The sequence below is a fragment of the Bombina bombina genome, chromosome 3 (assembly GCF_027579735.1).
Source record: "Bombina bombina isolate aBomBom1 chromosome 3, aBomBom1.pri, whole genome shotgun sequence".
NCBI classification, from domain to species: domain Eukaryota; kingdom Metazoa; phylum Chordata; class Amphibia; order Anura; family Bombinatoridae; genus Bombina; species Bombina bombina.
In genome coordinates this window covers 239,336,233-239,363,148 of record NC_069501.1, presented here as the reverse complement: position 1 = coordinate 239,363,148, position 26,916 = coordinate 239,336,233, and the positions used below count along the sequence as shown (strand labels likewise).

General features: G+C 37.5%; 1 protein-coding gene across 1 annotated transcript in view; it reads left to right on the top strand.

The window, feature by feature from the left end:
• DPH1 (diphthamide biosynthesis 1) overlaps positions 1 to 26,916 on the top strand; it is a 1,055,215-nt gene that overhangs the window by 686,921 nt on the left and 341,378 nt on the right. Inside the window, exon 6 of the mRNA XM_053706219.1 lies at positions 19,379 to 19,500. Within this exon, the coding sequence (XP_053562194.1) occupies positions 19,379 to 19,500 (122 nt within the window). The remainder of the gene's footprint in view (positions 1 to 19,378; positions 19,501 to 26,916) is intronic.

Sequence of the window (26,916 nt, the reverse complement as noted above, 5' to 3'; positions counted from 1 at the left end):
GTAAAAGGAACCAATTATTTGTAGTTTTTTGTATATTTTATCGGTTTTACACATATTAATCATTGTATCTAGATATTTTGTCTGATTAATATGTTGGTGTAATAAACTATTTGACAATCTAATGGGAAAGGAGAGAAGAGCAATTTAGATAAAGTTATGCAATTACACCTGGATAGTTTATACAATGAACAATTCTATCATGCATGTCTGTTTATAGTTGGCCCCAACAAGAACACTGTGCTGAAACATTTTCTACCACGTGTATAAAGAGCAGCCGTTAGCAGCGCCCATAGAGAAAGTTGGTTGATTCAGCTTAGGAAAATTAATTAATTTAAAAAAAAAGTAAAATAATATATTTAGACTGAACAGAAAAAAAATGAGTATCACATTCCTTTAAGACATAACGATGTAGTAGGACCTAGGAAAATACCTTTCTCTTGTTAAGTGTAGTCAGTCCACGGGTCATCCATTACTTATGGAATATATCTCTTCCTAACAGGAAGCTGCAAGAGGATCACCCAGCAGAGCTGCTATATAGCTCCTCCCCTCACATGTCATATTCAGTCATTCTCTTGCAGCCTAACTAGATAGGTCGCTGTGAGAGGTCTGTGGGCATTACCAGTTTGTAGCTCTTCCCTTCGGATTAGCTATGGCTCCAAGAATCTTTACAAAAGTTCTGGGCTCACTTCTGGCGGTACTAAGACCGCGAGGCATAGCGGTGACTCCGTACCTAGACAACATTCTGATACAAGCGTCAAGTTTTCAAACTGCCAAGTCTCATACAGAGATAGTTCTGGCATTTCTGAGGTCGCATGGGTGGAAGGTGAACGTGGAAAAGAGTTCTCTATTACCACTTACAAGAGTTCCCTTTCTAGGGACTCTTATAGATTCTGTAGAGATGAAAATTTACCTGACAGAGGCCAGGTTATCAAAACTTCTAAATGCTTGCCGTGTCCTTCATTCCATTCCACACCCGTCAGTAGCTCAGTGCATGGAAGTAATCGGCTTAATGGTAGCGGCAATGGACATAGTACCATTTGCGCGCCTGCATCTCAGACCGCTGCAATTGTGCATGCTAAGTCAGTGGAACAGGGATTACTCAGATTTGTCCCCCCTACTAAGTCTGGATCAAGAGACCAGAGATTCTCTTCTATGGTGGCTCTCTCGGCCACATCTGTCCAAGGGGATGACCTTTCGCAGGCCAGATTGGACGATTGTAACAACAGACGCCAGCCTTCTAGGCTGGGGCGCAGTCTGGAACTCCCTGAAAGCTCAGGGATTATGGACTCAGGAGGAGAAACTCCTCCCAATAAATATTCTGGAATTAAGAGCAATATTCAATGCTCTCCTAGCTTGGCCTCAGTTAGCAACTCTGAGGTTCATCAGATTTCAGTCGGACAACATCACGACTGTGGCTTACATCAACCATCAAGGGGGAACCAGAAGTTCCCTAGCGATGTTGGAAGTCTCAAAGATAATTCGCTGGGCAGAGTCTCACTCTTGCCACCTGTCAGCGATTTACATCCCAGGCATAGAGAACTGGGAGGCGGATTTTCTAAGTTGCCAGACTTTTCATCCGGGGGAGTGGGAACTTCATCCGGAGGTCTTTGCTCAACTGATTCTTCGTTTGGGCAAACCAGATCTGGATCTCATGGCGTCTCGCCAGAACGCCAAGCTTCCTTGTTACGGATCCAGGTCCAGGGACCCGGGAGCGGTGCTGATAGATGCTCTGACAGCCCCTTGGGTCTTCAACATGGCTTATGTGTTTCCACCATTCCCGATGCTTCCTCGTTTGATTGCCAAGATCAAACAGGAGAGAGCTTTGGTGATTCTGATAGCGCCTGCGTGGCCACGCAGGACCTGGTATGCAGACCTAGTGGACATGTCGTCCTGTTCACCGTGGTCTCTACCTCTGAGACAGGACCTTCTAATTCAGGGTCCTTTCAAACATCCAAATCTAATTTCTCTGAGGCTGACTGCATGGAGATTGAACGCTTGATTCTATCAAAGCGTTGCTTCTCGAGTCGGTTATTGATACCTTAATACAGGCTAGGAAGCCTGTTACCAGAAAAATTTACCATAAGATATGGCGTAAATATTTATATTGGTGCGAATCCAAGAGTTACTCATGGAGTAAGGTTAGGATTCCTAGGATATTGTCCTTTCTACAAGAGGGTTTAGAAAAGGGCTTATCTGCTAGTTCGTTAAAGGGACAGATTTCTGCTATGTCTATTCTTCTACACAAACGTCTGGCTGAAGTTCCAGACGTTCAGGCTTTTTGTAAGGCTTTAACTAGGATTAAGCCTGTGTTTAAGACTGTTGCTCCGCCGTGGAGCTTAAACTTAGTTCTTAATGTTCTTCAAGGCGTTCCATTTGAACCCCTTCATTCCATTGATATCAAGCTGTTATCCTGGAAGGTTTTGTTTTTGATGGCTATTTCCTCGGCTCGAAGAGTCTCTGAGTTATCTGCCTTACATTGTGATTCTCCTTATCTGATTTTTCATTCAGACAAGGTAGTTCTGCGTACTAAACCTGGGTTCTTACCTAAGGTAGTTACTAACAGGAATATCAATCAAGAGATTGTTGTTCCATCACTGTGTCCTAACCCTTCTTCAAAGAAGGAACGACTTTTGCATAATTTGGACGTAGTCCGTTCCCTGAAGTTCTATTTGCAGGCAACTAAAGATTTTCGTCAAACTTCTTCCCTGTTTGTCGTTTACTCTGGACAGAGAAGAGGTCAAAAGGCTTTGGCTACCTCTCTCTCTTTTTGGCTTCGTAGCATAATACATTTAGCCTATGAGACTGCTGGACAGCAGCCTCCTGAAAGGATTACAGCTCATTCTACTAGAGCTGTGGCTTCCACCTGGGCCTTTAAAAAGGAGGCCTCTGTTGAACAGATTTGCAAGGCTGCGACTTGGTCTTCGCTTCACACCTTTTCAAAATTTTACAAATTTGACACTTTTGCTTCTTCGGAGGCTATTTTTGGGAGAAAGGTACTTCAGGCAGTGGTTCCTTCTGTTTAATGTTCCTGCCTTGTCCCTCCCTTCATCCGTGTACTTTAGCTTTGGTATTGGTATTCCATAAGTAATGGATGACCCGTGGACTGACTACACTTAACAAGAGAAAACATAATTTATGCTTACCTGATAAATTTATTTCTCTTGTAGTGTAGTCAGTCCATGGCCCGCCCTGTCTTTAAGGCAGACCTAAACTCCAGTCACCACTGCACCCTATGGTTTCTCCTTTCTCGTCTGCTTTGGTCGAATGACTGAATATGACATGTGAGGGGAGGAGCTATATAGCAGCTTTGCTGGGTGATCCTCTTGCAGCTTCCTGTTAGGAAGAGATATATTCCATAAGTAATGGATGACCCGTGGACTGACTACACTACAAGAGAAATAAATTTATCAGGTAAGCATAAATTATGTTTTTCTCTTACCTTATTGAGATTCTTCTATATATCTTTATACAAAAAAACTATTTCAAGGCTCCAAAAAAAAAGTTTGTCAATCCGTGAAATATAGAATAACTACCCATCAGCAGTGACAATGGCTAATAGAACAAGTGAAATGACCAGGCCTAGTTAATCAAGTGATTGAGTGTACAGTCAAATTGGGGAGGGGGTGGGTTCTCCATAGGTGTGTGTGTGTGTGTATATATATATATATATATATATATGTATGTGTGTGTGTGTGTGTGTGTTAAAAACCAGAGCAAACATTCTAGTTTCTTTGGATTCTTTAGGTTGGTGCCTAACATGGTAAGTTGGTAGTCAAGAACTTCTCCCAAAAGCAAAAACATGCACAATAACTTACATTCCATTTATTTTGTAGATGTTGTCTGTGGGTGGTTTGCAACATTATAATGCCTTGCTCCGTGCTTCTGTAGGAAACAGGAGGTGGAATAGATTGATAATGTTAATAACAAGAGAAGGAGGGGTCAAGTCTACAATTACTAAAGGAAAAATAAATCTCACAATTATATTCTTCATGCTTTATTTTAATCTCATAGTGGTTACTTATTGTTCTGTCTAAAAAATAAGGACGTTAAGGGCATTGGAACCATTTTGTTATTTATTTTACTGTCCTTTCTATCTTCAGCTATTCGTTTTAAAATAGATGTTGACAAATTCCATTCACAGTACAATAATCGCTCCAGTATCACTATCTGAGCCTTTCATTTTTCATACAGTGTATAAGAGAAATTGTTTACTTGATAAACCACTAAAGAAAATCAGAACTGTTTTGTCTCATCATACCAGCTCATATAATGCAATAAATTAAATCCCTGGTTTCCAGCAAACATAGAAAACTAGCAGTCTCTTTGGATCAATTAAGATCTCATGAAAAGTCAGCCAATCACAACCACATATCCCTATACTTTAAACATTTTAACCTAATGAGCAGGTTTTTCTTTTGCTGTAATTTCACTTTATCATCTGTTCTTTATGCGCATACACATACATATATATGTCCCAAATCGGCTCTATGTGTATATTAAGAGCGTTCAATCAAGCTACCGCTGTAGACATATTATGTTCTATATTTTGGCTGTATGAGTAACTCCATTATCCTTTTATTTTGTCCTCTGAAATCAAAGGATGGGTTTTGTTATCTGTTTTGAACAGCAATTGCAGAACTATAACAACAAGTTGATGGATGTTTCCTGGATTTACAGGCTACTATGGGGAACAGAAATGATCAGTAGGAAAAATATGTCTTGAGTCTAGAGTAGGTTAAATTTAGAAATATGGCAGAGGAAGACATATTTCAGAGTTAAATGTATTGTATTGTTTTTTTTCAGGTGGGGGTTGGGTTGGTAATTTTCCTAGGAAGATGCATAAAGATGTTGCAATACTGCTTTTTACTGATGAAGTGGCTGCTTGAAAAACCTCTCTGATGTAAACTTGGCCTTTATGTCCTTAGGGACTACAGGCTGCCTTAATTTCACCCTCTATAGGCATCCAATAAACTGCTATGCCACACCAGTGAGAGGCAGCTTTATTCCTTTATATTGTTTGTCATGCACCCTCAGTACTCTACAACATTCTAATGGAATCATTAAAGGTTATATTTTCACTTTTTTGTCTTTCTGATTATATTCCTTTTGGTGTAAAGACAAAGACGTCCAGGCATTTTGCTATTGCGCGTAGGGAGACCATTCCCCAAGGTTTTTTTAAACACATCTTCCCTAGATGTTTAGTTTATAACATTAAACTGTAACCTACTGTTTTTATTTTACATGCACTCCTGTAGATATTATCACTAGACCTGAGCATTTGTTTTTGCACATGTGTAAAAAAACACATTTTTACATATAAGAAAAAAAAATGAGTTGACTCATTTGTATGGTTAAAACAGTTACTGTGAAGTTAACTTTCATGATTCAGATAGGGCTTGCAATCTTAAACAACTTTCCTATATTCTTTTATCATCAAATGTGCTTTGTTCTCTTGGTATTCTTTTTTTAAAGCTAAACCTAGGTAGGCTCAAACTGATTTCTAAACCTTTAAAAATCGCCTCTTATCTCAGTGCATTTTGGCAGTTTTTCACAATTAAATAGTGTAAGTTCATGTGTGTCATATAGATATCTTTGTGCTCACTCCCTTTTCAGCACTGATTGGCTAAAATGCATGTCTGTTAAATGCACTGAGATAAGGGGGCAGTCTGCAGAGGTTTAGATACAGAGGTAAAATAGTGTATTAATATCACAGTGTTAGTTATGCCAAACTGGGGAATGGGTAATAAAGGATTATCTATCTGTTTAAACAATAAAAATTTCAAAGTAGACTGTCCCTTTAAATTTACAGTATTTTGACAGGATAGGCTTCACAATTTAAAACATATTCAATAATGATTTGGCAATGTCCTTCTCAGTTGATTGATTTTGTTGTCAAGTATGTAATTTTTCCTTTTTTAGTTGGCAAGTCCGGACCCTACTGAAAAAAATAGGGGGGTTTGTGCTGCTGCTTGCTTGTAGCAGTTGCACTAGTATTACTTTATTACTTCAAATGGATTAAAAGTTTAAGATGCCATCCAGCATCTCCTCTGCTTCTATAAGAAGTATTGAATGAAGGGATTTTTGTTAACAAATTCCAAAAGACCACTTTAATGGATATCGGACAAAATTAAAAGAGATATGAAAACCATTTTTTTTTTCATGATTCAGATAGAGCATGTGATTTTAAACAACTTTCTAATTTACTTCTATATAATTTTTTATTTGTTCTCTAAGTATCTTTTGTTAAAATGCAGGGATGTAAACTTAGGAGCCTGCCCATTTCCGGAGCACTATATGGCATCAGTTTTGCAAGAGCACTAGTTGGCAGCACTATTTCCTGCAATTTAGTTCTCCATATGCCTACGTAGATATTTTGTCAACAAATAATTCCACGGGAACAAAGCATATTTGAAGCTAGAAGTAAATTGGAGACTTTGTAAAATGATATGCTCTGTCATAATCACAAACAAATGTTGGGGTTTCATATCCTTTAAAGAATTTTCTTTTCATGATGAATTATTTGTCTGTAACATTTTTTTGTCTGTGCAAATACAGTATCTAATTATTTATCTAAAAGGAAAAGCAACAGGCAGTTTTAACATCACAAGACCAGCAAGACCACCCCCACCCCTATTAAATTCTTAAGGATTGTTATTAATCTGGTTTACTATTTACATTTGGTTTAAAAAAATAGCATATGAACTTAATAGTTAATATCTTCACAGCCTAAACCTTAAAGGGATACTGAACCCATGTTTTTCTTCTTTCATGATTCAGATAGAGTATGCAATTTTAAGAAACTTTCTAATTTACACCTATTATTTTTTTTTCTTCATTCTCTTGGTATCTTAATTTGAAAAAGCAGAAATGTAACGCTTAGGAGCTGACCCATCTTTGGTTCAGCACCTGGGTACAGCTTGTTGATTGGTTTCTAAATGTCCCCACTAATCAGCAAGCGCTATCCAGGGTGCTAAACCAAAAATGGTCCGGCTCGTGAACTTGCATTCCTACTTTCTTTTACAAGGTATGCCGAGTCCACGGGTTTCATCCTTACTTGTGCAATATTAACCTCCTGCTAACAGGAAGTGGCAAAGAGCACCACAGCAGAGCTGTTACATAGCTCCTTCCCTAACTCCTCCCCCCAGTCATTCTCTTTGCCTGTGCTAGTAATAGGAAGAGTAAAGTGATAGTGGTGATAAAATTATAGTTTTAATTTCTCCAATCAAGAAGTTTTTTATTTTTAAATGGTACCAGTGAGTACTATTTTACTCAGGGAGGATATGGAAGAAGATTTCTCCCTGAAATTGATGATCTTAGCAGCAGTTACTAAGGTCCGTTATGGTTCCCACAAATCTGAAGGTAATATGAAGGAAACTCTTCAGTGTGGAGGACGGTCTCATGCAATAAGCAGCATTTGAGGTATGTGTCAGCCTAATTTTTCTGAGGAAACTTTGTATATCAGAATTGGCTGTATTTGGTTCCTTATAAGGAACAGGGTAAGCAGTAGTCCTAAATGTAAAGGGGAGTTACTGTCCTACTGGGTGTTTTTTCTTTCTTACATTATTGCAAAGCATATACATTGACACTGGGACCTTTTGTTCATAAGTTTATTATGAAGAACAACAGTAAAGAGATTTTATTTATTTATTTTATTTTAAGACGTTTGGGGACCACTTGGCTGTTTATAACCGCTTCCCATGCGGTAGTTGAATTTCTAAGTGCGACGTCCATTGTGGGCAGGGCCTGTTTTTGCGCCTCAGTTGCACAGTTTACTCTGAAGGAGACAGCAGACATTAGCTCCAGTTGAGCCCTATCTGTGTTTTACACTATCTGGATTGGTGTTGATTCATTTGGCAGTTCTCTGGGGGCAGGTAGGCACCACAGCAGAGCTGTGGTGAGGTGCAGCGGTCATTATTTAGAAAATTGTATTATTTTTTTTATTTAATGTTCCTGTAGAGAGTAAACTCAATCGTTGCATGTGGATGCAATAATTTTTGGCAAACGAATATATACATACATAGGCTTTAAACGTTCATAGACGTTTTTAAGCGTGTTTGGGAAAAAATTGTGTGCATTTATTTTTTAAAGGCACAGTACTCGTTTTTTTGCAAAATTGTTTTTGTTAATTAATAAACTATTTACCAACTGTTGTGGTTATTACTACTTTGTTCAACATGTCTGACATTGAGGAAACTCATTGTTCTATATGTTTAGAAGCCATTGTGGAACCCCCTCTTACATTGTGTACCTTTTGTACTGATAGAGCCTTACAATGTAAGGAACATATTTTAGGAAATGAAAGTGTGTCTAAGGATGATTCTCAGTCTGAAGAGAATCAGGATATGCCATGTAATTTTCCTCAAGTGTCCCAACTTTTAACACCCACACAAGTGACACCTAGTACATCTAGTGCGTCTAATTCTTTTACTTTGCAAGATATAGCTACAGTTATGTCAACTACTCTCAATGAGGTATTTTCTAAACTGCCAGGTTTGCAGGGTAAACGCAGTAGGCCAAGTATTAACGTAAATACTGAACCCTCTGATGCTTTATTAACTATTTCCGATGTACCCTCACAATGCTCTAAATTGGGGGTTAGGGAATTATTGTCTGAGGGAGAAATTTCAGATTCAGGGATTATATTACCTCAGACAGATTTGGACTTAGCGTCCTTTCAATTTAAACTTGAACACCTTCGTCTGTTACTCAGGGAGGTCCTAGCAACTCTGGATGATTGTGAACCCATTACATTTCCTCCAGAAAAAATGTGTAGGATGGATAAATATCTAGAAGTTCCTACTTACACAGAATTAAAGCTCTCAAACTAGCTAATTCTTTTATCACTGATGCTGTTTTTCAGATTACTAAATTAGCAGCAAAAAATGCAGGTTTTGCAATATTGGCTTGCAGAGCGCTATGGTTAAAATTGTGGTCTGCTGATGTATCATCAAAGTCTAAACTGTTAACTATTCCTTTCAAGGGTAAAACTCTGTTTGGCCCTGCATTGAAGGAAATCATTGCTGACATTACTGGAGGTAAAGGCCATGCCCTACCTCAAGATAAACCTCTTAGGAAGGGTAAACAAAATAATTTTTGTCCCTTTCGAAATTTCAGAGGAGTACCCTCTGCATCCCCTTCCACCAATAAGCAGGAAGGAAATTTTGCTCAGTCCAAGTCTGTCTGGAGACCTAATCAGACCTGGAATAAGGGTAAACAAGCCAAAAAGCCTGCTGCTGCTACAAAAACAGCATGAAGGGCCAGCCCCCGATCCAGGACCGATCTTTGGACCCTCCAATTGCAGATGTTGCATCAATGAAATAGTCCCTGGTTCAAGGAATGTACTTGTTTCCCATCCAGTGTGGAATGTAATGTCCACAGATGGCCGAATGTTAGCTTTGGGTACAGTCTGGGGATCTCAGAGAGAGCATTGAAACTCCATGCAACCTTTAGGGCACTCCAGAGTTGGCCCAACCTCAGACACAATTTTTTTCTTAAATTCCAGTTAGCCAATGTCACTGCACTGGCTTATGTCAATAATCAGGGAGGAACTTTTAGAGCCTTAGTGATGAGGGAAGTTTCCCGCATCATCAGTTTGGCAGAATGCTATCATTGTAGGATGTCTGTAATCCATATTCCTATTGATCAGATTTGTAAAGCAGCTACTTGGTATTTGCACACTTTTTCTAAATATATGCTTCTCCTAAGGCTTCCTTTGACAAGCAAGTTCTGTGGGCTGTAGAGCCTGAATAGTAACGTTCTGCTTTCACTGTTTGTCCCCCTCTATTAACGGTGGTCTTATGGACTCCACAGCTTGGGCATTGATTTCTACACATGATGGCTTATGGACTCTCACCGTCTGAAGAAAAAAAAAAACATGCTTATCTGATAAAAAAAAATGTCATGATGGTAAGTGTCTACAATACCCACTCTCTCTTACTGTTCAGGCGGTGGCAGGACTTGTTTTGCACTTATTCACCCTGATTTATCTTTCCTGTTTTTCTTTTTTCCTCATCTACTTACCTATATCTATGTCAGAGAATCAATTGGAAGTGGGAGGGATTTAAAGCTCTGGTGTGTAGGGGTGTTTTTTCCGACTTTTAGTGGTCAGGAGGGGACTCTCACCATCAGGAAAGAGATAAATTTATCAGGTAATTTTGTTTTTTAAATAGTGATAATTTATTATTGGGGATACCTACTGTATAGGATTACAATTTGCAGAGGTTTAATTTATAATGATTTAGAAGCCCAAAGTGTTTAATAAATTCAACCATTGCTTCTGCAAAAGATTTCATTAGCAGAGCTTTAAAGGTGAAAGGAGTCAATCCTATCTCTTTTTATAGGAGATAATGAATGCAGGAGAGTAGAAGCTTGATCCTTGTTGGTCTCTATGACATTATATAATCATCTAGTGTTATTTCATCCTTGCCGTCATAAAGCATAGACGTTTGACATCAAGCTTGACATCCCAGATTTGATATAGGACAGTAGCCTAAGTTGGAAAAAAGTTGGATTTAGAAACTCTAGGAAATGAGCCTGTCCTCATTGTCTGATTAAATACTTGCATAAGCATTAAGCTAAGAGAAAGTGGAAAGCACTTAAAATAATAGGTGAGTGTGCTTATCAGGCAGGAGAGCTCTGTGAAATGTAAGGTGTTAAATGATGTTGCTTCTGGAGTCGACAGTGAGTAAATGGCTTGAGCTGTTAGCAAAGTTTACAAGGAATATGTAGAATCTGTAGCAAGCTTTATGTCTCTAAGAAAATGAGGTGAATAAATGGGATCTGATTATAGATATTGGTATAATTAGGGATACAATGTTCCAAGTCTCTTGTGAGGTAATAAACTGTTTAATCTGGTATTGCATAGCAGGTATGTGGGCCATATCCATTTCCTTTTTGTATTATGAGGAGCTTGCAATACTGCAACAAGTAGATTACATTATCCACAATCTATAGGTATTGGAAGAACTACAGCTTCATGCCTCTAGAAACCTTCATCCCCCTTAGGAAAGAAGATTGAATACAAAGTTCCTTATATCCCGGTCAACAATTTTACTGGAAATCCCCAGCAGTGGCTTTCTTAGGATCCCAGTAATTAATGAGTACGTGGGTTGCAGTATAGTGCTTAGAAAGATCAGGAAGGAAGGTCTTGAAAATTTCAGATGAAAGGTATGGACATCATGCTGCAGCTCTTATAACTTCTTCACATTTGAAATAATGCAGTCAGAGTATTATTTATTTATTTTCAGAGAGGTTTCAAGATCTAAGAGCTCTATGTACTCATTCTCTTATTGCCTCCTCTCAATTTAGCTCCTCTATGATCTTCTTGAAGAATTCTAGCAGATATTATATACATTCAGCTGTGGAGCTGGAGATACCACATATTCTTATACTGTTTTGTCAATGTTCTTACATTAATGGATAATGCTAGAGTAATCTGCACACAGCTCTCTTCCGCTCTCATTGCAGAATCAACTGCGCAGATAATGGTGTTTATGGTTAAATTATACATCTGGAGTTAAAACCTTTCCTTATTGAGAGGAGTCTTGCTTTTAATTAAGGGTGGAATGTTCTTTTGGACAGGCACAGACTGGTATAGCTATTAACTATAAAAGTGTCAGGCAGAAATAATATATTGTCTCATTATTAAGAAATTGTTATCTTGTAAGATATTGTATTAGTGACCCACTTTATAATCTCCCCTTTATTAAAGGGATATGAAACCCACATTTTTTTTTCTTTCATGATTCAGATAGAGCATGAAATTTTAGTCAACTTTCTAATTTACTCCTATTATCAATTTTTCTTCATTCTCTTGGTATCTTTAATTGAAAAGCAGGAATGTAAAGCTTACAAGCTGGCCCATTTTTGGTTTAGCACCCGGGTAGCACTTGCTGATTGGTGGCTAAATGTAGCTCTTTAAAGAAAAATTAAGCCCAACTTATTTCTTTCATGATTCAGATAGAGGTACAATTAAAAAAAAAAATCCCAATTACTTCTGTCATCTAATAAACTTTGTTTTCTTGGCATCCTTTGTTGAAAATCAGGTAGGGATGCTATGGAGTGTGCACGTGTCTGGAGCACTATGTGGATGCAGTTTTTAATTGTAACAGTGTAATTCATTGTGCAAACACTGCTGCCATCTAGTGCTCAAAAGCATTCTTGCAAAACTGCTGCCATCTAGTGCTGCTGACACTTGCACACTATCTACCTAGGTATTCTCTTTAACAAAGAATATAATAAGTACATTTTATAATGGAATGACATTTTTTTTTAACTTGAATTCTCTGAATCATTATATAATAGTGTTAGGGTTCATGATCCTTTAAGCCATTCCTCTAATCAGAAGCCCGTTACTGATGTAGACTTTGTTGTAAGGTATTGTAAAATGTTTAACTCTTTTGCTGCGGATGATGACACGTTGTTGTCATGTACACAATGCCTTCACTGTGGATGACGACCACTTGTCATCAGGGAGATGAAGGGACACTTTAAGAGCTAATCATCCTTTAACAGTGATAACAGCACATAGTCAGTTGCACTGGCAGATATCATTAAGTTACGCGTTTCATAACATTTCAGCTTGATGTATGTAGGAAATATTCTAAAGAGACATTCTAGTGTAAAAGTATGGATCTCTATTTTAATTTTAAACATTTCCTTCTTTGACCATGTGTTTAACCTTTTGAAAGATTTAAGCACAGAAAGAGTTGCACTCCTGGATCAGCTTAAAGGGACATGCCACCCACATTTTTTCTTTTATGATTTAGAAAGAGAATGCAATTTTAAACATCTTTCTAATTTATTTATATTATCTAATTTGTTTTATTCTCTTGATATTTTTTGATGAAAAGCATATCTATATATGCTCACTAGCTGCTTATTGGTTGCTGCACATAGAAGCCTCGTGTGATTGGCTCACCATGTGCATTGCTTTTTCTTCAACTAAGGATATTTACAAAATGAAGCAAAATAAATAATGGAAGTAAATTGTAATGTTGTTTAAATTTCTATTCTCTATCTGAATCATGAAAGAAAGATTTTGGGTTTAGTGGCCCTTTAATTTTGCTCAAGAGAAAGCTATAGCCAATAATTTGAGTATACGCATGTGCGCTTGCTTTTCTTGTTTCAGTTGTATTCTCACCTAAAGTGCTGCATGACCACATCTTTCAATACATTTATAAATCTGTGGGTGGACAAGTTTCCAGGGTAGCAAACTTATCCAGCCATGTTCAAGGCAAGCAGTCAGCATCCACTGCTCTCATCATTACAGATTCAAATACTTGCGCAGCCCCACCCCTGCTTTAGAGGAACTAATCTTGCAAGCACAGCACTTGTCAGTCATCATTGGGCTGATTTAAATTGAGGTCAGGAAACTGGTTTTATGACCAATCCTGCACCACAAGGGCTCCCAAGCCGATTTTTGCAGATTGATAAATGGAACCCCATGTATATAACCCCATTGCAAAATAAAGTAATTTGTTTAAAAATAAATGCTGTGATAAAATAGGACATTTTATTTTTACACAACTTTTTGTCTTTAAACCTGAAACTTTCCTCTATACCTACACAAATTAAAAAAATAAAAATAAAATAGAAAATGGATTATTATGCTCAGTGAATTCTCAATGTATAAATATAACCTCTAAGATTAAGGTTCTTCCAAGTTCCTTGTGAGTAACTCAGGAATCATGGAGGTGGTAGGGTGTAGGAAGAAGCAGAAAGAAAAGCCAAGTTAGAGATGAGGATGCAGCAAGACTAAATAGAAAATACCGGTAAAACTATTTTTCTTTCTAATAGTAGTGAGAGTCCAAGAGTCCTTACTGTTGGAAATTACATCATCTGTCCACTGGGAGGAGGCGAAGACACCCTACAAGAGCTGTAAATATCTCTTCTACTTCCCTCCCCTCCCATTAGTTCTTTGCCTTGTCAAAGAGGGTATAAATGTAATGTAATTTTTTTTTAGTTTTTGTTTTCAGTGCTTAAGGTGACTGTGCACAGTGAAAGTTTGTGCACAAAATAGCATCTTTAAATGACACAGGAGGTCCAGAGTTTTTATACATAGCTTGGGATATGTGTTTGTATGATAGGTCAGTGCTTCACCCTCACAGTTTATGCCCAGATTGTGGCCTTGAGGCAATATTTCTTTAATTACCCGCCATCTCTGGTACCTCTGCGATCCGTTCACCTTAGATACAGGTTATGCACAGAGGAAACGGCGGTGGCTACACCGGTAGGCAACAGTTATTGCTATGGGGTTAGCAGGGGTTAAACCATTTTCCAGGCACAGATCGAATTGAGCGCATTCCTGCCCCCTTTTCTCTTACTTGCGTCATCTGTGAGCAGGAGAGTGATCCACTGCTATTACGGTCTGCATCGCATTGTTCCTTAGCCCTTCGGAAGGGGTAAGGCACTTTACCGGAGCATAGGGGGTACATTTTCATGAAGTGCTTGTTGTCATTGTGTGTATCGCATTACGTCTGAAAATTTGGGCTGCGTTGCACTCTAGGATAGCGATGGCCTAGAAATTACTCACTTTACAGAGGGCTCTTTTTCTAGATATAAGGGGCTTACTGTAAGGATATTTATCGATATAGTTGGTGGCCCAGTGATTTTTCTCTACTGTTTCTAACACTGGCCACAAATTTGATTCCTTGCTGTAGCAGCTTATAGAATATTATTCTTTGAGGGGAGTTGCTTTATTTAGCTTTCTGACAATAGAGCAAACTGGGCTTGCTGAAGTTAGTACATTTTCCTCTGAGGACACTCCCTTGGATGTTGTTCTCTCCACCAACAAATATCTATTATGTAAAACTGTAGTAATTTGTCCACCTGCTCAGCTTTGTAGAAATTGTTTTAGCTTTTGTTCTACAGTCTCATTCTCAAACCCTTTGTTCCCTTGTAATACAGTCTGCGGTACTGGTTACCCAGTGGGAATCTGATTTTACATCTGGATTAAAGACTCCTTTGCAATCAGCAGTTTCTGAGGCTCTTGAGGCTTTACCTCCTCCAAGTAAGTGTAAGCAGAAGCACTGCTCTCCAGAGACCAAGGGTTATATCTTTTCTGGCACTGTTTTTATCAGACAATCTCGGGGTTCTGAATTAGACCGTTCATCTTCCTGTACTCAGGGGGGGGTTGCTGCTGATAATTCTTCCTCAGAGACCGATAGAGAATCTGAGGATGTGACTTTCTAATTTAAAATGGAACAGCTATGCTACTTGCTTAAGGAGGTATTTAGAACCCTAGGAGGATAAGCCATATGAGGAAGAACCTGTTCCTAAATTAGATATGATTTTTAGGCTCAGGTCTAGGACACCTTAAACATTTTCTGTACATTCTCTAGTTTCTAAGATCATTTCAAAAGAATTGGCTAAGCCAGGAGTAACATTAACGCCATCTCAAACATTAAAGAAACTTTTATCCTGTTCAAAAGTGGATCTCTGGGTTACTATCCCCAAGGTAGGCAGAGCCATCTCTACTCTAGCCAAGAGAGCTACTATCTTTCTGGAAGATAGTACGTCCTTCAAGGATCCTATGGACAGGAAGTTGAGGCTTACCTTAGTAAGGCTTTTTTGCAGAGCAGTTTACTTTTCCAGTCCTTAGTCAGTATTGTGGCTGTTGCGGGAGTGGCATATTTTTTCTGTGACTCCTTATATGATCTGGTGTCAAGGGAATCTTCCATGGAGGACTTTCAGAACTGTATTAAGGCTTTAAAGACAGCAAATGTATTCATTTGTGATGCAATTATTCAGATTTTTGTATTAATGCTAAGAACACAGCTTTAGTTGTTCTTGCCAGAAGGGCTCTCTTGCTTAAGTCCTGGTCTGCGGATATTTAATCCAAATTCAGACTCATGACTCTGGCTTTTAAGGTTAGGAATTATTTTGTCCCGGGCTTAGATTCTATTATTTTCACTGTTACAAGGGGTCAAGTGAGCTTTTTTGCCCCAGGACAAAAAGTATTAACAAAAAGATAAATCAGTAGGTTGTTTTCGTTTCTTTCGTCAGAGCAAAAATCAAAGATCTGCATCCTCTCTAAAGAATGAGTCCTCCAAAGCTACCTGGAGACAAAATCCCGTCGGGTCTAAATCCAAAGAGACAAAGAAGGCTTCCTATGATTTAAAAAAAACACATGAAGGTACAGCCCCCATTCCAGATCTTTCTCCGGTAAGGGGCAGATTAAGCCGATTTTTGGAGGCATGGGCTGAGTCCACTCAGGATCCCTAGGTGTACAGGAGATCGTATCTCAGGGGTACAAAATAGGATTAAAATCTCGGCCTCCAAGGGGAAGGTTTTTCTGTCTCGCATTTCCTGAAGACCAGAAAAGAGAATGGTGTTGCTGCAGTGTGTAAGAAATCGAGAGGACATGGGAGTGATTGTCCCAGTCCCTGTGCAGGATCAATGAAATGTGTTTTACTCAAATCTATTCATTGTCTCGAAAAATGAGGGGACTTTCAGAGCAATATTGGATATAAAGACGCTAAACAAAATTTTAAAGATGGAGACCATCAGATCAGTCCTTCTACTGGTTCATCAGGGTCAGTATCTTCACATCCCTATTCATTGAGAGCATCAACAGTACCTAAGGTTTGCTTTTCTGGACAGGCATTACAAACTCACTGCTCTACCTCTTGGTTTGGCGACTGTTCCATGGATTTTTAGCAAGGTGTTGGGAACTCTTCATTCAGTAATCCAGGGACAAGGGTAGCGGTGGCTCCATACCTAGATGATATCTTGGTTCAAGCTCCATCTTTACATTTCGCTACATTGCCGAGAAGTTACTTTGGTTTCTTCTGAGACATGACTGAATGGTCAACATTGCCAAGAGTTCTCTCACACCTCAAACAAGAGTGTTTTTCTTAGGAGTTATCATAGATTCAGTAAAGATGAAGATCTTCCTAACAGATCAACGCAAACTCAAGCTTCAGTCGACTTGTCGCAATCTTCAATCTCTTCCTTCACCTTCAGTGGCGCAGTGCATGGAAGTATTGGGTCACATGGTGGCGTCTTCGAATGCCATTCTATTTGCACGGTTTTATTTGATGCCACTACAACTCTGTATGTTCAGACAGTGGAACAGAGATTATTTTGATCTGTCTGTTAGTGACCCTAAACCCTCTTTCGAGACAGTCTCTGTCTTGGTGGATTTCCCTTCGCTCGGTATCTCTGGGCATGGGTTTCCACCATCTGGTGTGGGAGATCATGAATGCCATTCTGTCCATTTGGGGTGTGGTATGGGGTCAGCTGAGTGCTCAGGGAGTTTGGTCTCTTCAGAGAGAGGTCATTGCCCATCAATATCCTAGAACTGTACAAGCATTGTCTCATCTACACTCTGTTCCATTTTTTTTTTGTTTCTAGTTTGACAATGTTACTACAGTGGCATACATAAATTGTCAGGGGGGAACAAGGAGTTCACTATCCATGAATAAGGTGTCTCGCATTTTGTTGTGTTGGCGGAAATGCATCAATGCACCATTTCAACTATTCACATTCCAGGAGTGGAGAACTGGGAAGTGGGTTATCTAAGATGTCAGATTCTTCATTCAGTGGAATGGTCTCTAACTCAAGAGGTTTTCAATCTCCTCCTGACCTGATGAGGCTTTACAGAAATAGATCTCATGGTGTCCCTATTAAATGAAAAACTTCCAAGATACGGTTCAAGATCAAGGGATCCTCAGGCAGAATGGATAGATGCTTTGACTGCTTTATGATGGTATAGTCTGGTTAACCAGTTTCCTCCGATTGTTCTGCTTCTGCGAGTAGTCGTGCAGATCAAACAGGAGGAGGTCTCGGCAGTTCTCATAGCTCCAGCGTGGCCTTGCAGGGCTTGGTATGTGGATGTTGTACGGCTCTCCAGTGCTGCTCCCTGGCGTTTACCTCAGAGAGGGGTTTCAATGACTCTGTTATTGACACTTTGATTCAGGCATGGACACTGTTTACCAGATAAATTTACCTTAAGGTATGGAAGGTTTATTTTTCCTGGTGTTCCGATCGGGATTTTCTTGACATTTGGGGAGAATTCCTCAGATTCTTCAATACCTTCAGGAGGGTCTAGATAAGGGCTTATCTAGCTTTATAAAGGGTCAAATTTCTGCGTTGTCAGTTCTGTTACACAGAAAGTTAGTTTGTGTACCTAATATTCAATCCTTTGTAAAGGTCCTATGTAGAATTAGACCGATCATCAGGCCTATTGCTCCTCCTTGAAGCCATAATTTGGTTCTTCAGGCTCTGCAACATCCTCCTTTTGAACCACTGCACACTTTAGATATCAATACTTGGAAGGTGTTGTTTTTGCTGGCTATCTCTTCTGCTCATAGAATTTCAGAATTGTTGGCCCTGTTTAGTGAGCATCCGTATCTGGTATTCCATAAGGATAAGGTTGTTCTACGGATTAGGACAGGTTTTCTGCCCAAGGTAGTGTCAGCGAACAATATTAATCAGGAAATTGTTGTTCCTTCTTTTTGTCCAGACCCCAGTGCATCTAAGGAAAGGTTATTGCATCATTTAGACGTGGTTAAGACTCTAACGGTTTATATTCAAGTGACTAGAGATTTTCATCAGTCTTCCAGTTTGTACGGTTTTCTCGTAAGCATAGGGGCCAGAAGGCCACAGCAGTGTCTTTATCCTTTTGGTTAAAAAGTTTGAACCATGAAGCTTACTTGGTGGCGGGTCAACAACCTCCCTCAAGAATTACTGCTCACTCTACTCACATCCTGTGCTTTCAAGAATGAGGCTTCTGAAGAGCAGATCTGTAACGCCGCAGCTTGGTGGTCTCTGAATACCTTTACTAAATTTTATCATTTCAATGGTTTTGTTGTGGCGGAGGCAGCCTTTAGCAGAAAGGTTCTTCAGGCGGTGGTTCCTAGTAAATAGGTGCCTGCCTTACCTTTTGACACCCGTTTTTTTTCGTGGACTCCACAGCTTTGGTATTCGTTCTCAAGAGTAAGGATTCATAGACTCTCACTACCAGAAAGAAAACAAAGTTTATTCTTACCTGATGATAAATTAATTTCTTTCTTGGTAGTAAGAGTCCGCAAACTCAATGTTTTCTGGTGGCGGCAGTCTGATTTTGCACCTTTTTACCCTACTATCTTTCTTATTTTCTTCTTTCCTCTACAATCTATAAGCACTGCTGGGAGGGAAGGGGAAGTAGGAGGGGTATTTACAGCTCTGGTAGGGTGTCTTTGCCTCCTCCTAGTGGACAGATGATGCAATTCCCCATAGTAAGGACTTGTGGTCTCTCACTACCAAGAAACTTATTAAATTATCAGGTAAGAATAAATCTTGTTTTTTAATATTGCTAAAGTAACCGACAAAAGGGTCACTAGCTTTGGCCAATCACTGGGTGTTAAACTTGTTTTCTCTTTGCTCTCTTTTGCAGGCAGCAGCTCAGGCATTGCGCTCAGAGTACCAAGTAACTGTTCCACAGTGCAAGCCGCTGTCTCCAGGAGAAATTCTTGGCTGTACCTCTCCGCGGCTGGATAAGTCTGTAAATGCTGTTGTGTAAGTAACGTGTTGTTTTTTGTTTTTTTATTTTTGCTTTCAATGATGACTGTAAAATCTTCAAAACACATCATAACATTATACAGGGCTAAAATGAGTTTGTTGTGCGGTTTAACTGATGAATTATAATGTGTGCAATGTTAAAACAGCATTTATCTGCAATGCTATTGTTAAGTAAATAGCATATTCTCATTTTTGTTTTATACATGTTTATCAAAATAAAGTGCAACTTAATAATCCATTTGGAATATTATTTTTGTTAAATTTTGATTTATTGTGCTTTCAAGCTCCTGTGAAGAAACTTCTATTTACATTATTTTTTTCCCTAATATTATTGTAATTCAAAGCAATGCAACATATTTGATAGCATATTTCTATAGAGTGGTAAGGCAACAATAAATAATTACAGCCCTTAAGTACGAAGTAGATAATGAGCACCATGTTCTTAGAAGTCTACATTTCCACACTAGATTACTAGGTGCAGTGTAGGGAGAGGGTGGTGTTTCTGAAAGCTACTTAAGCTTTCAGCTATTTCTAGCTGATAATAGTTGTTGTGGTAGGGAGAAGAGGGAAGAAGTTGCATTGATTCCTTGAAGTAATGAGAAAAGGGTAGTTATCTGCCCTCTTTGCTTGCTAGAATATTTAGGATTTTTCCATTTAAACTTTTCATTATACAGTAATGGATTTCAGCTTTCTGTAGAAATGGTTATCATGGGAGAAAAGCAGGTCACATTTGCCTTCAAACATAGACACATTTCATGCAGCAAAGTAAATGGAGAGATAGATATAAACAAGAAACCTGGCCACAATTTTACATTTTATTTGCATATATCAAACTTTAAAAAGTGATTGTGTGTTCTGTTTTAAACAAAAACGTAAAGAAAAAAATCATAAGGCATAAAATCTTATAATATCCCACATGCATACAGCTGTAGAAAACTATATAAAATCTTGTGTTTATATATAAAAACATAATAACAACAGGAACCAAAAAGTATTTTATATATATGTGGCTGGTTTAATATACACAGTTGTTAAAACCCTCATGTGAATGGAACTGCTTTACGCACATGTGAAATAGCTTGATATATTTTGTAGTTAAAGGGACATTAAACACTTTGAGATGGTAATAAAAATGATAAATCGTATATAAAAATAAAAGTTTGCAATATACTTTCATTAATTATTTTGTCCCCTCTTCCTGAAATTCCATTCTGAAATTCTGAGCTTTTCAGTTCCTGATAGAAATGGAAGTGCAGAACACTGTTATATAACACACAGCCATTGGCTGCACACTCTAGTGACCTATTTATAACTGTCTCTAATTGGCCACAGCAGAGAAAGTAACTTAAGTTACAACATGGCAGCTCCGATTGTTTTATAGACACTAAACCTTTACACTTATTGTGTCTATATTTAAACAGCTAATTAAACGTTATATTATATATCTTCGTGTTATTCTCAGACTAATCTTTTCTTTGACTGCAGCATTCTATGTAGCATTTATTTAGTGTTTAATGTCCCTTTAACTTTAGTGAATTGACATAAAATGAGTTCCTTCAGCTTAGATTGCAAGCTATCTGTCCTACAGTTGTATTGAGAGGTAACTTTGCTTTCTTCCATGTCTTTTATTCTTGCAGCATGCTAGATTCAGTTCTTGTAGGAAATTCATGTGTTTGCATATGTGCATGTATTTTTGTGTGTGTATAAATATATTTCTATTGATTTGTTCTGGCTTGCAAATAGCTATGCACATTTGTTTAATATTTACTATAATTGATTACTGTGCAGTATATTCTGCATTCTACAGTAACCGTTATTGTTTCTCTTTATAAAAAAAGGAACAAAACATAATTTACAACAGAGAATAGAAAATAGCATGCTATAGAAAGTGGTACTGTGTGTGCATCAACCATCAGTCAGTATGTCCAAACGGTTTTAAAGAATAAAGTCGCAATGTGCACAAAGCCTGTTTTGTTGCTTAGGAAGAAGAAGTTTGTTTTATTTTGCCCCTCCCCCATTAAATAATTAAATTAATTAATTAATTAATAAATAAAAAAAAGAAGATAGGAAGTTAGGGGGAAGTCTTCTGCTGCCAGATGAGAATAGTATGTTTTCAAAACACTTCCATAGCAAATTCCTCAGTAAAATAAACTTATTTTTCTAATACATTTGCTTACATCATTTTCTACAGATCTCATTGTCTCTCCAGGATCTCGTATTACTCGGGTTCATAGACATTTGGGTCCATATCGTAATCTTACATTACACAAAGCAGTGGGTATATTTGGAATTGGAGAATTTGCCGCCCACTGATTGGCAGATCCAGATATTCCAGTGCAATAGCATATGAGGAGGTCTCAGAATGTTGAGGCAAAGAGGTTCAAAGGGCCGTCAGTAACTGAGGACAAATTAAAGTGGGCAACGAAACAGGGAGTGGAAACAATATTGGATAAAGTTCAGGTGTGTCAAATTGTAGTGGTGTTCATGGCGCATAATCAAATGACATAGTGCTGATAGACATTGTGATGCCACAAATTTTGTAATATCCTAATATCCTAACTACCTACCCTAAACATTAGCAGATGGCTACTTAACTGTGCAATGTAGTGAAAGGAATTAAGATATCCTATTTATAAATGACAATAATAAAGAAACTAAACTCATTGCAGAACTGGATTATTATTAGTAGGAATAAGTAACATGAGATTGAGGAATGATACAATTGGAAAGGCAAATGTAAAGGGACATTAAACTGAAAACCAATATATCCTGCTTACGAAAGGGTTTTATATATATATATATATATATATATATGTACTTTGTGCATGGAAGAAGGTTACAGTGATGGTAAACATTCCCTTTTGTATAAACAGATCCACAATGTTAGCAATATATTAGATGGAGTTCATCAGTTGTAATGAAGATACACTATGACTTACTTTTTAATGTAGCACTGAAATCAGTGCTTTAGCTACTAAAAAAAAATGGTGCAAGCGCCGTATGGATAGACTGCTGATTGGAGAACAGTTCAAGCTAACACGTTACTTTTGAAGTAGAGCCAGCTCTACATTAAAAAGTGAGTTCTAGCGTATCTTCATTACAACTGATAAATTAAACTCCATCTAAAATATCGCTAACATTTTGAATCTGTAAATACAAAGGAGATAGTTTACCATCACTTTAAAGGGATAGTAAGGGAAAAAATGATTATTGTTTTATTGCATAGGTTATCTGTAAATATAAATGTGCCCAAATACCTTGCACTTTTACTTCTAAACCATTTTACCACAATTTTCATCTGAAAACTGGCTTGTTTCCAAACAATCATTAGCCAATCACTGTGGGCAACCTGGGTTTGCTATTTCGCTGGAGTTTCCGGTGTTCCAAATGCACTGACGATCCGTAGGGAATGCTCAATGCAATGAAAAGCTTTGCTGTGACTACACAGACTAGGCGCTAGACTTCTGTCAATGCGCTTCATGTATTGTGGTGCACATGCATGAACAGGAAGAATTAAATGCGCATGGGTTGGCAGAGCTCCAAATAAAAAAAAGTAAGTAGGATTTTTTAAAATACTTATCACTATCGATCTATGCATTTTAATAATCAGTTTTATTATTTACCCCACTTTTCTAATCCTTTAAGAATTAAGTATTATTCTTGGCTAATAACGACAAAGTCCTAGACTTTTTTTTTTCCTGCAGTGAAACATCATTTTTTTCAAAGAATTAGAACTATAGTAATTGTATACATAAATGCCTTTTAAAAACAAAGAAAAAGGTTTTAATATTCCTTTAAGTAATCGAGGAGCCATTTGGAAGGGAAGTTATGTCAGGCATATTACTGAACACTGAGTATATATTTGTAGGATTTTCTATTACATAGAAACATACTTTGATGGCAGATAAGATACAGAAAACCCATGATCTCTGCTTATATTTCTTTCTGTAGTGAAAACTTAATTAATTCTCATGATAACATTATGCATAAACCAAGCGTTTGTGTGAATTCTCTTGTAGAATTTATCCCAACCACCTATTACACCAGTCGCTGCATTGTATAGCTGAACACAAACAAAAGCCAGAGATAATAGGCTGATTTAGTTACATGAATAAATACTTAAGCACATCTTTAAAAGGACATATATTCTTGAAGAAGACACAGGAACAGCAGGGGTATCTTAAACAAGCAACTTTAGATACAACTGTACACTGTATGTGGTTGATTTGTGGAGAGAAAGAATTAGATTTTATGCACAACAGGCAGACTCAGGGAATGGGCATATACTTTTGAAATGAGCTAATATATCTGGTAAGTTCAATAATATTCTGTTTTAAGACTGTGATGTTGTACTGTTTCTATTCAAATTGAAAATGTAATATTCAGTTGTTCCTGATAATACAGATCTTTTTCTATTTTTATTTTTATAAAAGGTTTACGTTTTTGTTGTAGCGCCATTTGCTGAACCTTTTTCTCTGTCACTTTTGTCATCAATAAAGCATAAAACTATTAGAGGTTTACAAAAGCTATGCTTTTTCATAAAAAGGGCACCGGAGAAGATTGTGGTAATGACAGACAGGCCTGTATGTTAGAAGTCAGTACTGGAATAATGAAGGAGGAAACTTTTAAACACAAAAACAATTGAAATATCATGTCATTTAAATGATATGATGCAAGGCAGGATGTTTTTACTCCAGACATTGTGTTGGCTTAATCCAGCTTGTTTCTTTTACTATGTAACTGAAATTATGCGCTGACTCGCCCACTCTGACATACAATATCTCATCTCTATGTTAATTATAGCTTTTGTGACTATCTGTACAATACACTAATTAAAGGGACTTTACAAAAACGTGTCAAATGAAAGTTATGCAGCATATCTGTTAAAAGCTGACTAGAAAATATCACCTGAGCAGCTTTATGTAAAAAAGGACAACATTTTACCTGACAGTTTTCTCAAAAGCCTTGTCCTGTTTCCTTAACGACCAGCGCCATACACTAGTCAAAAAATAAACTTTCATGATTCAGATAGGGTATGACATTTTAAACAACTTTTCACTTTTTTATCATCAGTTTTGTTTTGTTTCTCGTTGTAATTCTTAGTTGAAAGCTAGGTAGGTCATATACTAATTTCTTAGCCCTTGAAGGCCATCTGTTATCTGAGTGTCCTTGAAGTCCGCCTCTTATCTGAGTGCATTTTGACAGTTCACAACTAGAGGGCATTAGTTAATGTGTGCCATATAGATACCATTGTGCTCATCCACATGGAGTTACCTAGGAGTCAACACTGATTGGCTAAAATGCATGTCTGTCAAAAGAACTAAAATAAGGGAGCAGTCTGCAGAGGCTTAGATACAAGGTAATCACAGAGGTAAAAAGTATATTAAAGGGACAGTCAACACCAGAATTTTTGTTGTTTAAAAAGATAGATAATCCCTTTATTACCCATTCCCCAGTTTTGCAAAACCAACACTGTTATATTAATACACTTTTTTTATTTCTGTGACTAACTTGTATCTAAGCATCTTCTGACCTCCCCTAATCACATGAATTTTAGTTATTATCTATTGACTTGCATTTTAGCCAATTAGAGCAGTGTCTGCCACTAGCCACGAGCGTGATCACAATGCTATCTATATGGCCTACATGAGCTTGCTCTCCCCTGCTGTGAAAAGCAAATAAAATAGAGGTGGCCTTCAAGGGCTTAGAAATTATCATATGAGCCTTCCTAGGTTTGCTTTCAACTAGAATACCAAGAGAACAAAGCAAAATTGTTGATAAAAGTAAATTGGAAAATTGTTTAAAATTACATGCCCTATTTGAAAAATTAAAGTTTTTTTGGACCTTTTTGAATACCCCACCCAAATCATTCTTCTATAATATGTAAATGCAGTCGCTAAGTTTATTTTACTGTCTAGGCTTCCCTTTTAGGTGATATATACTTATTACTTTTATTACCATTTCCTTGCCGACTCCTCCCATCAGCTACTTCCGTGTTCCCCTGGTCCCACCCGCTCTCTACATCCGCTGAAAGTGCGTGCACAATGAAAATTTGATCTGCGCATGCACAACTTTCACTTGACACAAATTATTCTATGATCTAAAATCTTCATTGAGTACTATACTGCCCAAGCTAAGAAAAGCATATCGATCTTGCGCTTTCAATTATGCTTATAGCATAAGTTTACATATTTTATACATTGAATTCATGTTAAATTAATTGTTCAAATCAATATTATCAATATAAGATATAAACTGTTGTTTGTCAATAAATAGATAAAACGAAATATGTATAATATCTAGAGAGGTATTGTGTTTACATTCTTCATAATTTTTTTTTTTTTTTTAGACTCACTAGGAGAGTGATAGATGTTTTGTACCATTTTGTTATGATACTTGTAAGACAAATCAGACACAGCATGTGCGTCTCATACGTTAGGCTACGCTAAAAAAATACTTAGATTATATATTATTTACTTTAAAGTTTAATGAAAAATAATTTGCAATGTACTGCAAAAGGAATATCCATATCGCAATTACACTTATGTTTATAGGATCGGTATTTGTTAGTGCTTGATAATAATTGTATAAGATTAAAAATTTAAATAAAATATTGACCATTTCGTTCCACACTATATTATTATATCGAAAATGTTAAATTATTAAAATTGACATTTCATAATGAAAATAGTAGTCACTTACTTGGACCGCGATCGATGTCAACTCGTATTTTGTAAGCAGAATGGGAAGACAAGTCACACAGAGCATGCGCATCTCATGAACGAGCACGGTGAAGAAGTAGGATGATTCTTGTTTAACGTATACGCTTAGGACTCAAATGACGTTGTAATGGATGGGCTGCCCCCCCCGGGGGGAAACGATCATTGGAGGAACAAATATAGCTAGAGTGTCAATCAAGTATCACAAAATGGCAGACGGAGGAAAAATTATCGTTGGCTAATTATATGGTAATAAACTAAGTTATGTAATTACAGCTTTAAAAAACTATGAATTAAACTGGGGCTAATTTTAAATAAACTTGAAGATGGCGTTAACGAGTGTGGTTAACTTTACCTTACCTTTAATATAACTGTGTTGGTTATGCAAAACTGGGGAATGGGTAATAAAGGGATTATCTTTTTAAACAATAAGAATTCTGGTGTAGACTGTCTCTTAAAGCATTATTACATATAGATGTCAAGTGATTTAGCATATGGGTACCATATTCCTTTAATTGTTCCTTGCTCACAGATTTCATTGTAATCAAATGGCCATAGCCTCAGCAAATCTTTACCAATATATTAATTGATTCCTTTTTTTTATCTTAAAATATCCCAAAAACTATGGAACCAATCTGTAAAAATGTTTACTTTTGTAGTGAATGTCATTCAATACTTAAAAATATCATATTTC